Source organism: Dromiciops gliroides, chromosome 1 (genome assembly GCF_019393635.1).
Source record: "Dromiciops gliroides isolate mDroGli1 chromosome 1, mDroGli1.pri, whole genome shotgun sequence".
In the NCBI taxonomy this organism is placed as follows: domain Eukaryota; kingdom Metazoa; phylum Chordata; class Mammalia; order Microbiotheria; family Microbiotheriidae; genus Dromiciops; species Dromiciops gliroides.
In genome coordinates, this window is record NC_057861.1 from 536,968,307 (window position 1) to 536,986,134 (window position 17,828).

The window sequence follows — 17,828 nt, forward strand, 5'->3', positions numbered from 1 at the left end:
TCAAAAACATAAGTCCATGGAAATCATCACCATAATTGTATGAGAACATGTATCCAAAAAGTTATACAGAAAGAACAGGCAATGAGTCTTTTTGACAATACAGATTTACCCTGTAGAACAAATAGCACTTGTAGTTAAGTATTATGTTGTCTGTACTTTCCACTTTGTGTACACACAAAGCAATACATCTCAACATCATTAAGGGTTTTGTTTTGTTTTTCTTGAAATGTAATTTCCTAGTGTGGTATAGTGAAAAGAACAGCAAAGAGATCAGATTCTGGCAGTCTAAATTTTCTGTTGGGAAAAGTTACTTAATATCACTGGGTCTGAGTTTCTTCTGAAAAAGTAGAGAATAAGATTGCATTTTTCAGCTCTCATAGTTGGTGATATATTCTGTATCCAGAAATGAAAATAATTTTAAGAGATTACCTAAATATTACATAGTACAAGAAAGCCCCAAGTTTAGATTTATTTATGGTTACATTGTAACACTCGAGAATTTTGTATAAACCATATAGTAAGTACTTTTATGACCAGTGCTCAGGATTTAAGAAACTAAGGTCAAAAGTGTTATTATCCTTGGGGGCAAATTGTTTAAAAAAAGCTTTTTTATCTTTTTACTTGAATTAATGAAAGGAATTCTGAAGGAGGGAAATTTGGTAAGGGATTATATGGTTCTGATATAAAACAGCTGTTCTATGTTTGACCTGGATGACCTTAAATCTGCCATGTGCTTATATTTTAAAGTTATTTGTTCCCATTTTGCAGTCATTTGTTGTGTCAGGAGCCCTTGTGCCAAGACCACCACGGTCTTTTTAGTCCTTTCTTTTTTACTATTAGGAGACACCTTGTTTTCCAGAGCTATGGCCCAGCAAGCAATCTATACCCTGAGCTTGCCATAAAAACAATCCTTTGTGCTCACCCTCTGGATGACCTCTCCTGCAACAAAATCTCAGAACTGTTTCACACCAGCAACAGGTGATCCCCGAGCTTGGTCAAGCACCTGCCGATCAAACTTGTCTCCTTGTTGCTGTTACCCCTCATTGTCAGGGCTACAGCTCACTGCATAGCAGTTAGTATATGCATTGAGATTTGCCCAAACTATAGAATCAGAGGAGGTCCTGGCACATGTCTGGTTTCCTTTCTCCAACAAAATAAAGAAAGCTCTGTTTATAACCAATGTTAGTTCTTTGGTTTTATTTTATTTTTCAGAGTTAACTGTGGCTGTGAGCTCTTTGGTATTTTGAGTTAACAGCAGGTGCATAACCTTTGTGACTCTTTGGTCATTTATTTTCAGTTGACAGTTGTTTGTGGTACTGGTACATAAGCTGCAAGAAAGGATTTATTGTCTATTGGATGAATATTATCAATTTAAAGTTATTAATTAATAGATTCCCACATTCTGTGGCAGAAACATAAAATGAGAAAAGAAATATACTCTTTATTATTAATTTGAAATATTACATGCACTTTTAAAAATTACAAACTCTTTATTTAAACATCTCAATAGCATCTTGTGAATTTGGAGGCAGCAAAAGAAACACTACCAAAGACAAATATTTTGAAAAGCATTTACAAAAATACATTGCACAAAGTCCTATCTTGCATCTTTAAAAATAAATTAGTATTCAAAATATTCCCATCCCAGTCCCCAAATTTAATTTACACAGGATAATTTTGATTTATATATTTAACCTATAATATATGAAATACCTGTACATATTTTATTCAACTTCTCTGTATAGGCATTAGTTCCATTTCTAAAAACTGAACAAATGCTAATTTATGGAGTTTTTAAATACATTTGAGGACTGTTGTGCAATATACATAAAACTCTATTCAGAAAACAGTCAGCACCATCATTTTAAGCCTTTTCTGAAAAAATAAAACATGATAACACAAATGTTAATCACAACCAAATAAGCCTCTAAGATCAGTCAAGCAGGAATGCTTCATGCAGTTGTATAGTATAATGCAAATCTCAATTATATCAAGTAAAAATGCTCTTGTAGGGAAAAACAAAGGCCTTAAAAATATAATAATGGCGGCTGAACTTGCCTACTTTACTTTAGCTAATACACTTTTAATATCATGTTTCCGGTGGAATAAAAATACAACTGTTAAGAACATATCAGTGTTGGTTCTATAGCAGAATGCAAAACCAAAATATTCTACTTTTTTCAGATCCTAATTTTATCTTAGTGTATAACCCAAACTAAACCAATTAATTTAAGTGGAAAAATTATTCAGACGAGATCTGAGTTGACTTTTTAGATCCAGTTCATCCTTAAAACTAACAAATGAAAGAAAACTTCCTTATTTTTCTCATTCAATATTAGGATACACTATTTATTTTGAAAAGCTGGTTCAAGAATAAGAGCAAACCAGAAAACAAATTTGAAAGGTACTTCTCTCCCTCACCCAATTTCTATCTCATCCCCCCCCTCCCTCTCCCAACCCCACAAATATAGTAAAGTAACATCTGTGTCTGGGTTAAGGCAAGTAGTCACTAATCTTGAAGAATAGGAGTTTACAGCAGTTGATAAAGACATTTTGGTTGCATTATTTTTCCCTGACAGTAATATGTATAAGGTTTAATAGATGAAATACATATGATCAAAAAAGCCCTCAAAATCTAGTGAAAAAGTCAAACTGGGACCAAAATCATAAGGAATATTTTAATGTCTACTTGCCTTGGTCCTGGTGCCAGGCAAATTACAAGTATATAGATAAAATTTATGTTAAAATAGATTCTAAAGTTGAAAAACAAAAGTAAATGATTTTGTTAAAAATACAATTCAAACCGGGTACAAGAGATATCACTTGTTCTGCTAACTGATCTTTGTGAACCAGAATACTTGGCATGCAGTTAGTTTCTCAGCATGACCATTTTTAAAATAAAGCTGTCAATGGCAAGCTGAGCATCAGGAACATTTTATCAGTTGACTTTTCATGTATTGTCTTGCTGGCAGTCTTGTGAAATTTATTATAGAGGATAATCTTGTCCTGTGATAGAACATGCCCTCATCCAGTGTTTCAGGTTGTTTGGTGTATATATACAAAAATGTACAAGAAAAATAATGTAGATAGTATTGTTACTTGATGAGTTCTCCATGCACTCTGAATCGATAGAGACATGTGTATTCAGGATGGCCCCAGTTAGAGAAAATCCGAAGTTCCACAATCTGGAAAGCTTTTCCAGGGCTCTTCTTAAAAGAGAAAAAAAAAACTTGCATTATTTCATATCTATAACAAACAAAAATTCATCAATCATTTAACCTTGAGAATCAGGATATGGAGATTTGAGTCCTAGGTCCTGAAACACTGAGCTAACAAGTTAACTAAGAACTTCTCTTAACCTGAATTTCTCCACCAGCCAAGATGCGAGGGAAAAAGGTTCTCAACTTGAGCTACTTCAAGGGGTCCTCAAATCAATAATATATGTATGAAAAAATGTCATTTTGTTCTTTACTCAGCTCCTTCAAAATATGCAGCATCAATGCCACTGCTCTCACATGGGCTCTGATACATGTTCAATGTTAAACAAAGGGAGAATTCACTCCCAAGCTCAGAAGCTGGGCTAGAAGTGCTCCACGGGGAATTACTATGATTCATTTCTTTCAGTCAAGTCAGAATTTATTTTTTATATTTAAAAAGTGGACTGTCTCACAACTGATTTAATTAATAATCTAAATAAAATACTTAATAAAGTCCCTAAGAGGCAGTGTGGCATAGATCTGTGGTGTTAAACTCTAACAGACACTACAGCTATGAACACATATCTAAGGATACATGTGGACCACATCCTGCCTTAGTTTTAAAAAGTAATGATATTTATGTTTAACTGTATTTTTATTTATTTTGTTAAGTATTTCACAATTACATTTAAATCTGATTGCTCCCACTCAGAAGTGTTGCTGGCCTTGTGTTTGAAGCCTCTGGTCTAAACAACAGAGAGTTGGTTTCAGTGTCACAGAAAAACCCAAGTTACTTCTTCACACATCATAGTGATGTGACCTGTGGGCAAATGACAACCTCTCAGTGACCTCCTGAAAATGTCTAAAACTACAAGTTGTAGAGCAGATGCCAGTATGCATTGGTAGATTACTCCCTATACCAATGACATAACAGTGAGGATATCAAAAATAAAGCCATTAATAACAATCTGGTTATTAGTGGCAGACTTGCTTATATTATCAATCCAATCAAATCGGGCTACTTCACCAAATACACTAAAAGAGTCTTTTCAAAGTGGAAAATTCTAAATATATTTATTTCTCAATGGCAAAACATGAGGATACTTGCTGGGGCTAGATTTAGAAATAGCCAAATATTCTTATTTTGTGAATATGTGTATATATTATCAAAACCTAAAAATCAGCTACACTTGGCATATATGTGGGTTGTCCTAAAAGTCTTAGTGCAGTTTCAAGCTTTAGTAAGCTTACCTATAACACATGCATTATCTATACATGAAGGCCCTTACCATTGCTTGAAATATCTGAAGTGATTCTCCTTCTTGATCATAAACAAACTGTCCTAGAAGCATTCCTTCTTCTTGATATTCACTGTCCAAACCCTATAACCAAGAAGAAAGTATTAAATAAGAACACTCTGTTGGCTAGAATTTTTTCAAATATTAAGTTTACATAAAAAAAAATAATCAAGAAATAACTAGCCAACAAGCCATATCTTATTCAGGCTGTCAGAAGGTGATACTTTTTCCATGTTTATCCAAGTGCTACAAGTGCTGGTATGGCTGGATGAGGAGTCTCACAACCTGCCACTGTTAAGGGCTAAAATTCTAGCTAGTCTGTCTAAAATATCTAATGAGTGGTCGCCAATAAATTATAAGCTTTAGCAAGAGTTAGACTTTTAAGCATTTATTAAGGAGAATAAGAATTTGGTAAAGAGAGAGAAAGGCCTAGATTCCTATCTATTAAAGGGAGAGCACATTTCTAGCTCCGCTCTCCACCCGAGTCCAGAGGAAAGAGAGCGAGACTGAGCGCCAGTCTCTTCCTTCCTCCTCCCACTAGTCCACGTTACTTCCTGACATCAAAGAAAAGACTCCTGGTCTTGCCCTCAAAGACCTTCGCTTCATGGGCAGAACTCTTCTACAGTAAGTCTCCAGCAGGTGGCGTCATTCCAATCGTTACACCACTTTGGGCACGTCACTTCACTTCTCTGGGACACAGTTTCCTTATCTGTAAAATGAGGGAATCTAGACAAGATGATCTCTAAAGTACTTTGCAATCGAATCTAATCAATCAAATCAAAGTCTCACAACAACTTGATCTTTATAGCATACCATATACAGAGAAGAAACAAATACTTTTTGCTTTTGACCCATTGTTTATCTTCTGGTGAAAGTATTCTAATGTTACTCCAATAGGAGTTAGGGAGTAGAGGTTGGGGGAGGGTAAGAATCCAACCTGCTAGTGGCCACTAAATGTACAGTTGGCCACAGGAATCGACATTTCTTCCATCTTCCCTGCACCCCCCCCCATTCCTGTCACTGGTCAGTTCAAGGCAAAATATGAGGTGGTTTAGGAAAATGGGGAGATTAAAGTCCCTGAAGCTACTTCTCCTTCCACTAAGGTCTGGCCTAGGAAGGGTACACCTCCCTACTCCGCACTCCTACCCAATCCCTGCATTCTTAACTTGGGGTCCATGAACTTTTTCAAACTATTTTGAAAACTTTTGAACAATATATTTTATTTTATGTATTTAAAAACACTATTCCAAGAAGAGGCTCATAGGCTTCACCAGACTGTTGATGGGGTCCATGATACAAAAAAGGTTAGGAACCCCTACTATAGTCTCACTTCTACAACCAAGTCTCCAAGTGTATGCCCAGGAAACCTGAACCTGCTTTTTCTCTCTCTCTTTTTTTTTTGTTTTAAATTTTTGTGGGGCAATGAGGGTTAAGTGACTTGCCCAAGGTCACACAACTAGTGTCAAGTGTGTGAGGCTGGATTTGAACTCAGGTCCTCCTGAATCCAAGGCCAGTGCTTTATCCACTGCGCCACCTAGCTGCCCCTGCTTTTTCTCTAAAAAGTAGATGAATATTAATTTTGTCCCTTATGTACCTATTAGTAGCTCCTTAAAAGTTTTGTCTATAATATCTATCAAAAAAGAAAAAACTGAGGGAACACAAGACACACGCTTTTAAACTTGGCTATTACTAGCAAAAACAAAAAAGAAATTTTAAAAACCCCTTTAGACTATTATAGATATGCTGTTGGTAACCCAAGTTGGTACTTCTAATGCATTTTCCCATGAAAACATGCTAAGTGCAATGGCTAGGTTCTATAGTACAAGACTACTATGTATACATCTGCTACATTGTGATTTAATAGTCTTTGTGTGTGGCATGGGTTTATTAAACATTGTTTCCATAGGAAAATGTCCTCTAAGTTGCAAATGAGAAATCATTTATTTTGAAGTTAGATGGCTGCTTAGCTAACTTTCAATCTCTTCAACTTTTGTTACATGTAAACTTTCTACCCAGAAACTCCTATTTTATCTATAAACATTAACAAAGAAATATACTTACATATACTGAGAAATCTTTAGGAGCACTAGTGATGTTGCCTGTTGGTGAAAGTGTCTTTGGTATATGTTCTATTGTAAAAGCTGTTGGATAGATCATCATTGATAATCTCACAACAAGGTATCCTTGAGAGCCTTTAAATGCCCAGCAGTTCCCTGGATATATGTCAGGCTAGGAAACAATAAAATACCAACAATTTAAGACTTTAAAACAATTTTTAAGAACCCACATGTACAAAAATATTTATAGCTGTTCTTTGTGTGGTGGCAAGGAATTGGTAATTGAGTGGATGCCCATCAATTGGGGAATGGCTGAACAAGTTGTGGTATATGAATGTAATGGAATACTATTGTGCTGTAAGAAATGATAAGCAGATATATTTCAGAAAAACCTGACAAGACTTAGATGAATTGATGCTGAATGAAATGAGCGGAACCAAGAGAACATTGTACACAATATCAACAACACTGTGTGATGATCAACTGTGACAAACTTAACAGCAATACACTGATCCAAGACAATGCCAAAAGACCTATGGTGGAAAATGCTCTCCACATTCAGGAAATTCAGAAAAAGAACTATGAGTCTTGAATGTAGCTTGAAACATACTATTTTCACTTTTGTTGGGGGGTTTTTGTTATTGTCCTTGTTTATTCTTTCTTGCATTTTTTTTCCCCTTTTGTTCTGATTCTTCTTTTACAACATGACTATTGTGGAAATGTTTAACATGATTGTAATGCATAACTTATATCAAATTGCTTGCTGGCCTGGGAGGGAAGGGAGGGTGGGAAAAAAATTTGGAACTCAAAAAAATGTATCTTAACATGTAATTGGAGAAAAAAATTAAAATTAAAAAACCATTTTCACAATTCATAAAATACTGTAGTCTATAAAATGTAGGTGGGATTCTTTCTCATCTGTTCAAAAGAATCCATATAAATGCTAAGACAAGTAGGATAGAATGAGAATACATTTATTTTGGTAAAAAATATCAAATTAGCCAACGTACTGAAAAACTTTTTTTTTTTTTTGGTGAGGCAATTGGGGTTAAGTGACTTGCCCAGGGTCACACAGCTAGTAAGTGTCAAGTGTCTGAGGCCGGATTTGAACTCAGGAACTCCTGAATCCAGGGACAGTGCTTTATCCACTGCGCCACCTAGTTGACCTGAAAAGCTATTTTTTAACAATTGATTACATTTTCTTTGCTGCCTCAACATAAATGGGCAAAGTTTGTTTTTTTTAAAAAATACACATTCAAGTCAATAGTCCATTTAACAAAGAGTCAAAAAGGGAGAAAATATGAAAATGAAATATTTTGAAACACTTAAGGCTTATTAAAATTTGGCTAAAAACTGTAAACTAAGAGCAAATTGCAAAAACCATGATTTTCTTATGTAAATATAGTATTGAAAACTTCAAAATTGTGACCCATAAGTAGTGTAGCATGGTGCAGGGCAAAGAACACGGCCTCTGGAGCCAGAGAATAAGAGTAAAAAAATCCCATCTTAAATGCAGGCCCATTGCCCCTCTCTGGGTCTCCTCTTCCTCATCTGGACTAGACAGACTATGAAGTTCTTGCAACTATAAGATTTTTGGTAGCTTTTATAATTTTATGATTTTTTAAAAATCACATGATGTTCCAAATAATTTAAATGGAATATTAACAAAGCAATACTTAAATGATTAATAATATTGTTGATATTCTCATAATGTGTCATAATGAAATATTTAAAATGGGTGGAAAAAAAGAAAATTAATTGGCAATACTACATTATCTACCTTGCCTGGTCTCACATATTTCTCTATTTTCCTTTGAAAAAGTAGCAATCTGATGCAAACAAGGTTAAGTAACTTGTTCAGGGTGGCACAGCAAGTAAGTGTCTGTTCAAACGTTTTGAACTCAGGTCTTCCTGAATCCAAGCCTGACACTCTATCTACTGAGCCACCTATGCAGAAGGCACAAAGATGGGAGATGGGGCACTGTATGTGTGAGGAATAATAAAGCCAGTTTCACTGGACGATAAAGTGTAGGGGGAAAAAAGTGAATTTATATAATTAGGCTAGGGAACTAAGAAGTTGCCAAGTTGTGAAGTGCTTTAAAAGAAAATAAGTTTATATTTCATCCTGGAGACAATAGGAAGCCAAAGGAATGGAGGGAGAAATTTGAGCCAGAGCACAAAGCTCAGCCAATCACAATTCACCTATAGAGTATGTCAGTACACAAAAAATGTCATTCTATTGGGGAGTCATACTTGTATAGTGGGTGCTCAACCAGTAAGGAAATGTCATGGGGGTCATGGAGTGGCAAGGAGAACTTTAGGGAGATAGGATAGACACATACTGGGAGCCATTCAATTATATACTAGAATGTATTCAGTATTATAGTAAAACAAATATATTTAACAATTTAATGTCTTCTGTCAAACTTCTAAATTAGTTCACATAATCAAATTTATAAAATAGTGTATAAAAAGCTATCACATCTTAACAAGGACAAAACTTTTTTTTATCTAAAGTTACCTCTATAAAACTGGATTGGAAATTACCCACTCAATTGGACAGTGCTAAGAAACAAACCAAAAAAACCTCATGAAAAGGATCTTTGTTTGGTTCTAATGTAAAAGTCTCCAACTCATACCTACTTATTAGGTTTAGTTTAACTCTTGAAAAATATGTCAATTCATCTGTGTGAAGAGTGCCTTGTTGACAACTTTCTATGTGGATGTCTAAGCTGGAACACCACTGCAGAAAACAATACTGTGTTTTAGACAAAACTCACTCACCTGAATGACAATCCGGGGAGACTGTGAGTGGTACCACAGAGGGATCCCGAACACACTAATTAACGCAGTTTGGGTTTCATATGTTTCAGAACAGCGAGTACTCAGAATACTACCACCTTAAAAACAAGTCATTTTTTTCAGCATCATATTTGACCATTGTGAAGCAATAAAAAGTATTGATCCAGGGAATCTTTTTTTCAAGTAAAATTTTCTCAGATCTCTGGAAATTTATCTAAGACCACCAATTGGAAAGGTATTTACAATTTTAAAGGTTCAACATTGATACTGTAATACTGGAATGAGAATAAGCACTTACCTTAAAACTATTTTAACTTAGCAATATCTCATTACTTTTAGTTAAGTGGGAGGAAAACTAGTCTAAGGAGTGCTGTATGCCTAAATGATCTGAGTCAAGTATGACTTCCCGATCATCTGATGGTATAATAACAGAGCACTGGAGTTAAAAGATTTGTATTGAATTCTGCCCTTTCCTCCAATTTCATATGAACAAAATGAGAAGAGATAACTAGCTGATCTCTAAGGTCCTTAGTCTCCCAACTCTGAATCTGATGCACACTGTGGTCTTCAAGCTCTTATAGAAATAATCAGACACCAAATTTAATAAACTATCAGTGTATTTACAGAGTATAGGCATAAATGCTTATATAAATTTGTATACACACATAAATATGTTAAATAAATACAGTAACTAATCACAAATTTTACTATATCATTTGCAATAGATTTATTAGAGATGTTTTCTATTTTTCTATTACTTTCTTCCTAATTTCTACCTAGTATTTCTACTTTAATAAATCATCAGGTGAAGGAACATATTCATAATCTCACAGAGTTTAATTTACAGAGGCAAGGTGGTATAGTGAAAATAATCCTAGACTTGGAGTTAAGCAAGATCTGACTTAGCAGTTAAGTGATTGTTTCATGGTCACATCACAACCTCATGGAGCCTCAGTTCCTTCATCTCTAAAATGAGGATAATATGATCTATAATATTATGTCATTTGTTCCTTAAAAAAACCCTGAGTTAAGTAAAGAGTTTTCTAAATATTAAAACACTATATAAATGCCACTTAGTGACAAGAGCTTCTATCTATTATCCAAAGACCAGCCCAAGGTCAGAGATACTTATCACCAAGATGGCTGAAGAGTGATAATCTTTTCAGTCATGGAGACTCTCAAAGACCGTCTATGATATGATAAAAGAGCTGTGCATTGGTAGATACAGATGAAAATTCCCAAATCTTGAATAAATATATTACTTTAAGGGACAGCACAGTGGATAAAAGCATGAGCCCTGGAGTCAGGAGGACCTGACATCAAATCCAGCCTCAGACACTTACTACCTGTGGGACCCTGAGCAAGTCACTTAACCCCAATTATCTCAAAATATTTCTTACAAATCAAGCAATTTTTGGTCTTAGCACTGTTAATTTTTGATATGAGCATGATTTTACTTACCTCCAGATTCTAATGCAAAGTCTACCATCCCTGTTTTGTCCTGGGAATACAGCTTCAGAGCATTATTAACAATAATACGTGCTTGCTAGATGTGCATGAGAATAGAAAGGGGAAATATGAAAGAAACATTTGGTTTTTTAGTTTGGGAATTTCTTTAAACAAAACACAAATAAAGATTAATTATCTTAAGTTCTGTGCATTTAAAAATGTTTTAAGTGATCCTCTTTTTAAAAACGTCCATCACTATGCATTAACCCACCGTCCTGCCCACTTTAAGTAGAAGTACTTTCTTGTATCAAATATGTATAGCTAAATAAAACAAATCAACAGACTGGACATTTCTAGAATGCATATTTCAAAAAATTCGTATCTTCATTGTTAAATATTAAGAGCAGATCTTTAGGTAACTTTAACTGCACCAACAAAGGGCCTTAAAACATGACTGTCATGAAAACAGTTGCACTGTGCTACTGGGAGATGTGCAAATAACTAAAAGAACAAGTGGGGGCCACATAGGTAAACAGCACCTCACTGAAAAAAAAAATGAGCTCTTTTCAAAAATCTTTCCTTACACTTAGGGACCAAATGATTTGGTAAGAATAGCTGATACTCCAAGATCTTTCTTAAGACAAAAACAACCCACTTCATCATATAGCTTTTTAGCATTCAAAATTACCTTTTTACCTACCGCTTCTGTTATGCCAGAAATCCCCACGCTGTCAGCATTTACCAATGTCTCAGAAGTTGGAATCTGTTTTGTCATGGACATATGGAGTGTAATATTCTTTAGAATTTGCAGCTCTAAATCCCGTAACAAAGTTTGCAAGTCACCTTTGCTTACAAATTTGGAAGAAAGCCACTGTAGCAGCCATTCAAGAGAACCATCTTGCTGATCATTAGAAAACATAAATTTGATAGTTTCTCGAATTTGGGTATCTACCTAGTTAAAATAAAAAAACAAAACAGTGCAAGGGATTTGTGAATTTACAGAGTTAATTCAAATTACTTCAATTCACTTGTTCATTTAAAATCATCAAAGCAATTATGAAAAAGAAACAGTTTTCCCCCTACACTTAAACAGTCCTCCTGGGAAAGCAGAAAAATCCTAATGGAAACAGCAACAGGGAAAGAACCATGTAATAATATTTGGGTAGGTGGGGATACAGAGGAGTATACTAAGCTTTAAGATAAAAAAACTAGCATAGATATTAGAATCATTTTGTCCAACATCCTCATTTTGCAGATGAGGAAAGTGAAGCGCAGAAAATAAGTAATTTTGCCAAGATCACACATGTGGTCAGTGGCAGAGCCAGGATTTGGTATCTGATTTTCTGATTCTAAATCCAGTGCTTTTTCTACATTGTCAAGATGCCTTTAACTTTAATTATCCTAAATACAAATGCACTAAAAATAATCTAAAATATTTCTTCAAAAGAATCCAAAGTCAATAGGAATATTGAGTATGGAAATTTACCAAAGCAGAAATTATTTCCAAGTATAAATAAAAGACTAAGAATTAAATGTTTTAGCATCTTTTTGGGGGGGGGAGATATACTATGCATTAGACAACAGATGTAGTTCTGAAAATTATGTAATTCTATTTACATAAATTTAATTCATATTATATGTGTGCTCTAGGAATTCACTAAAGGAATTTGATGATAACCTTTCCACAAAGTAAATCGATAAAAATCTCTTAGTTTATATGTTGTGAATATAAATTTACACATATTGGGTTTTCTGAAAGAATGGAATCTAAAGTTGATGGAAATCCAGTATTAACAACCAGAAACATGTTAGATTCTTCTTCTTACTTTTTTTATGATTGTTCATGTCTCTTTTAGTAGCTCTTCCTCAATGTGGGCATCCCCCAAGATTTTGCCCTTGGTCCTCCTCTACCTCTTTCTACATTCTTAAAAATTTGGTGATTTCATCTGATACTAACATTTCTTATCATGTCCATAAAGATGGCTGCCAAATCTATAGTGCCACCTTAAATCTATCTCTAGACTCTAAACTTATATTTCCAACCTAATGCTAAATATTCCCATCTAGATGCACCACCCATCTTGAAACTCATTATGTTCAAATCAAATGGTTCCTCCCCCCAAAAGTCTATTCTTTCTAACTTATTTATCTTTAACTCTTGAACACATTACCATCTTCCCAGTGATATAGCCTCAAAATCTGAAATGTAAAATTATTTTCTACCCTCGATCTCCACATCTAATGATTTCCCAAGTCTTGTCAAATTCTACATTCATAATCTCTCATTCATATTCATCTCCTCCCTTTTTAAAAACAAAATAATTTTTTAATAAAAACTGGTAACATTCCCAACAAGTACAAAAAAAAGATAGATTATTACTGTAAGTAATAATTGCATGTATTTCCATTTTCATTTAAACAAAAAGTAATTTTAATAATGATTTTCTATTTTGTCTTTTTTCCAAGTCTTTTTTCCCCTTTTTTTCTAAAGTCATAGCTAATTTTTTTTGTTGTTTTTTTTCTACCTCTAAATCCTTTATTCTCCTACTATGATCACAATAGTTCAGGCCCTCAATCTTCCTATTTAATCCATTATAATAGCTTCCTTTAAGTTTGTGTCTCTACTCTAACTCCTTCTCTTCTGCTTCCATGATACAGTCTAAATGTTACTAATGTACCATTCTGATCAGGTTATTTCTTCATTCAAAAAATTTTCAGTGCTATCTTTATGATATTAAATGTAAACTCTTTACCTAGCATTCAAGGCCCTTGATAATCTGGCTCCAAAGTTCTTTTCTAGCCTTATTTCATTCAAACATATAGAGTTTGTTTCATGTAATATTTATTCCAGCCTAACTAGAGTACTCCTCAATCCCCTAATTATCTTGCTTCCTGCTGTTTTTATTTAAAAAAAAAAAACTTTTATCATTTTTCATGCCTACAACAGATTCCACTCTTCCCACCTAAGTCTTCTCTTTTCTGAAGCCCCAACTCAGAAGCCACCTTCTCCATGAAGAAGCCTTTTCCCCCAATATTTTCACCTCCCTACACTGTAAGTTCCTTCAGGATTGGAATTGCCTTTTGCCTTTCTTTGTACCTCCAGTATTTAGTACACAGTGTGGCATATACTAGGTGTAGCAGGGCTTAATAAATGCTTGTTGACTAACTCCCTATCCCCAAACTCCACCTTAAAAGTAGCTCTGCCTCCTGAAATTTCTCACAACACTTTGCTTGGACTTTGAATCTATCCCATTTCTTCTTGTATCAGTAGCACATGTCTACACTATCTCCCTAACCTCAACATCACTTTATATTATAGGATTGTGTCTTAATCTTCATATCACTAGTGTACTCAGTATAGTAACTGCCTAATACATATGCTGAACTGAAATGAAAAATCCAAAGATGATACTGTTTCCACAAAATCCTCAACTTGCACCACAAAACCTATTTATAATAAACTTATAATGGTTAATGAAATCTAATATTTATGGCTAACAGATATTCTGCTCCAACAATTGTTAGCTGACATCACTCTGGAATCAATTTTAACTTTTGAAATGGCATAGCCAAAAATGTGATGCTGATTATTTTCAGAGCATCTCACCATCTCAATATTTCTTTCTTTCTTTTGGGGGAGGGGGGGGACAATGAGGGTTAAGTGACTTGCCCAGAGTCACACAACTAGTAAGTGTCAAGTGTCAAGTATCTGAGGCCAGATTTGAACTCAGGTCCTCCTGAATCCAGGGCCAGTGCTTTATCCACTGTGCCATCTAGCTGCCTCCATTTCCATATTTCTAAAAGTTATCTCTTACATAGTACAGAAAATTCTTTTCTGAGGAAAACAGGAAGAGACAGAATCTGAAGTAAGGGCCATTCTAGGAGGTGAGAACTCCCTGTAGGTGACAAAACAAGGAAAGAGGGCCAAGGAGACCTGGGATCTAGGATTACTCTGGGTGACATTCCTGAAACCAATGTAATCTCCCATGGTGCTATGCCAGGGACCAGTGCTTGAAACTATGGACCTATGGATAGATCCCCACCCCCCCACACACACACACCATTGAGAGAATTGTGTGAACCACGCTGATTCCATCATGTGACTCAATTCTGGATCTAGCTCAATTCCCTTTGCTATTTAATTACAAGCCTTGTCCGATTTCTGTCGTGTGAGAAACTTTATTCAATTATGGGAACTGTGAAAAATGTTATTGCATTGTTTGAACCTAGCCCTGCCTGGCTGGGAAGCTGGACCACGGCTACATGTTGCTTAGTGACTCTTAACCAAGGACCTAGGTTTTGGTGATCAGAAAACCAGTCAGATCCAAAGACTGATGCAAGGTATTTTCTCACAATTATATCTCAGGCAACTCAAATGTCTCATCTGAAAACTGGCCCCTTATTGGTCAATCATTACCTTCCCCTTGTTCTTTTGATTGCATATAGACACTTGTGGGGAGGAATGGGATACCCCTTTTTCTGATTTCAGGGAACTGCACCTGTTCATTCTCTCTCTCTCAACTTGGAAAGTCCCTAATCTTTCCTCCAATTAAAAATCAGATTACCTAATCTTCTATCCTGGTTTATATCCTGCTAATTGTTTTCTTTTAATGCATAAAAATCTACTAAGGTGAGGAGGACTGGTCCCAATTTGTTATGCAATTGGCATGCATTGTTTAATAAATCAATATACTCAAAAGCTCAGAAAAAAATTCCATTTTATAAGACACGTAACCTGGCCTATAATACTACAGATGTTGACAGAAAAGTTTGCAATTATAAATACAACATGGTACAAACAGAATTGGATTTGAAGTCATAATACTTCATGGGGCAGCTAGGTGGTACAATGGATAAAGCACTGACTCTGGATTCAGGAGGACCTAAGTTCAAATCCGGCCTCAGACACTTGACATGTACTAGCTGCGTGACCTTGGGCAAGTCACTTATCCCTCACTGCCCTGCCAAAAAACAAAACAAAACAAAACATAGAATTCATAATACTTCATTTCAAAGTCCAGCTCTGCCACTTAGTAGGTGTATAACTTTAAGGAAAATCACTTCACCTTTCTGGACCTCAGTTTCCTTATCTATAAAAATAACAGTGTTGGACTCAATAATCTCTCAGGTTCATTCCACCACTAAATCTAAGACTCCATTTAGAAGTTTTCAATAATACAATAATTGAAAATTATATATGCAATCATAATTAACAAAGAACTTCATTTTGTGAACTTAAGATATGTTTATATACATTTTTAATATCTCAGATCATAAAATATGTTAATAACCAAATGCTTACTTTTTCATGCATTGTCTCTACTTTCTCACAGCTAGTCTTCAAGCTTTGCCAAGTTAATAATTCTGATTTCAAATGACCCAGTTCCAATTCTAGATTCTTAACCTGGGACAGAAGATGTTGTCGTTCATCAACTCCACTAGTAAACCAAATGTAGAAAAAACATGTTACATAACCTGAAGTTAAATTTACTCTAACAACACATTAAATACCAAAAATAAAGACACGAAAAATGAAGACTGAGGATGTATTACATCTTACCAAAAAAAAAAGATCACCATTATGATCAATTGAACAGTGATCTTATCCACAAATGAAAACTACTGTAAATATGTGTAATGATAATTCTCTTAAAAGAAAAAACCCTCAATTATTAATGTTTAATCAAAAAAACAGAAGGAAAAATAAAAACACAGAATTTTTGAGTACTTACAGGGTGGATACAGCTATATTTTGGGAATTCATACTTCAACCTACACTCTGAAGATCTTGATTTTGCTCTCTCCCCCCTCCCTCTCTCCCTCCCTCCTGCCCTCCTTCTTTCTCTCTCTCTCTCTCTCTCCCCCCCTCCCTTTTCTATTTCACTCTATTTCTCTTTCTCTCTGACTCTATCTCACCCTCTCCTCTACCCTCATACTTTTTCTGTTTTGAGAAAGATTTTAGAGCAGGCCTCTCCATTTTTATGAGAACACATCCGATAAATTTACAGATTAGTTATAAAGTCAAGACCTTTATTTCATAATTCTCTAATTCAGTTGTTATTAATCCAATTTTTTTGTTCACAGTAATCAAAAAAACTCTGAAGACATTCCACCAACAGAAGCCTTAGGCACTACCAAAGAATAAAACTGCTCCAAAGCTCAGTGTTCATTCACAGTAGGATTTAGGTGTGCTCTGATCATATAAACCATGTCATGACCTCAACCAATATCAAGTCTGACACAAATAATAAGAATCCTTTTGTAATCACCAGTTTCTCTCAAGTAGGAAAAAAGTATCTAAGAGTCAAAATATAGGAAAAGCAGTCATACCTAATTATTCTTGACTTGGTCTGATCTAATTCTTCCTGGATAAGCTGAAAAATATAAAAACAATAACCAAATATAGAATGTACACATTTATCTTCTAACATTTTAAGTATCAATTAGCTCTTTTGGGGCGATGCAAATGCCAGGACTGGCATAAGTTCTAGTAAGTTTTCATCCACAGGAACTCAATAATGGAAAAAAACATTTCCTATGTTTCCCAATTTTGAAATAAAACCATTTCAATCAAAGATGGAAACAATCTGATTAAATTTGTTATCACAACCTTAAAATATTAAAAAGCCACCACTAGGATGAGGAGGAAAGAGAGGGTGGGAGAGAAAAGAATTATACTTTTATTTTTAAAGAGTCAGCATTATTTATTAGTCAGTAACTGGGTCCTTAACTGACCGTGTCCACCACATAGCTGGACATCTTAGACCACAATGAAACTTTTCTTTAAACTATGATAAGTCTTAATACTGTGACCTTGAGATTAAATCTACAATAATAACTGAAAAAGTGAGAATATGAGAATTAAGAGAATATGGAATAAGAATCTCCCAATTCTTTGATTCTTAAGATCTAAGGATTTGATCTTTATGACTTACCATTTAGAAGAAGATTGTCTTTTAATTACAAACCATCATATTTCAGTGTGTGGCTTAAAGATATTGGTCTTATTACTTTATATAACTAAA

General features: G+C 34.8%; 1 protein-coding gene across 21 annotated transcripts in view; it reads right to left on the bottom strand.

Annotated features, from left to right (window-relative positions):
- Positions 1-1,421: 1,421 nt before the first annotated feature.
- Positions 1,422-17,828, bottom strand: part of SUN1 (Sad1 and UNC84 domain containing 1) — a 59,809-nt gene continuing 43,402 nt past the window's right edge. For 13 of the 21 annotated variants that reach the window (XM_043978511.1, XM_043978514.1, XM_043978519.1 and 10 more), the window contains 8 exons: positions 17,134-17,177; positions 16,106-16,241; positions 11,492-11,755; positions 10,816-10,900; positions 9,337-9,452; positions 6,557-6,724; positions 4,487-4,579; positions 1,422-3,209 (listed from right to left, as the gene is read on the bottom strand). In XM_043978511.1, the coding sequence (XP_043834446.1) occupies positions 3,096-3,209; positions 4,487-4,579; positions 6,557-6,724; positions 9,337-9,452; positions 10,816-10,900; positions 11,492-11,755; positions 16,106-16,241; positions 17,134-17,177 (1,020 nt within the window). In that variant the 3' untranslated portion in view covers positions 1,422-3,095. The remainder of the gene's footprint in view (positions 3,210-4,486; positions 4,580-6,556; positions 6,725-9,336; positions 9,453-10,815; positions 10,901-11,491; positions 11,756-16,105; positions 16,242-17,133; positions 17,178-17,828) is intronic. The other 8 variants (XM_043978513.1, XM_043978524.1, XM_043978529.1 and 5 more) reach the window with 2 other exon arrangements.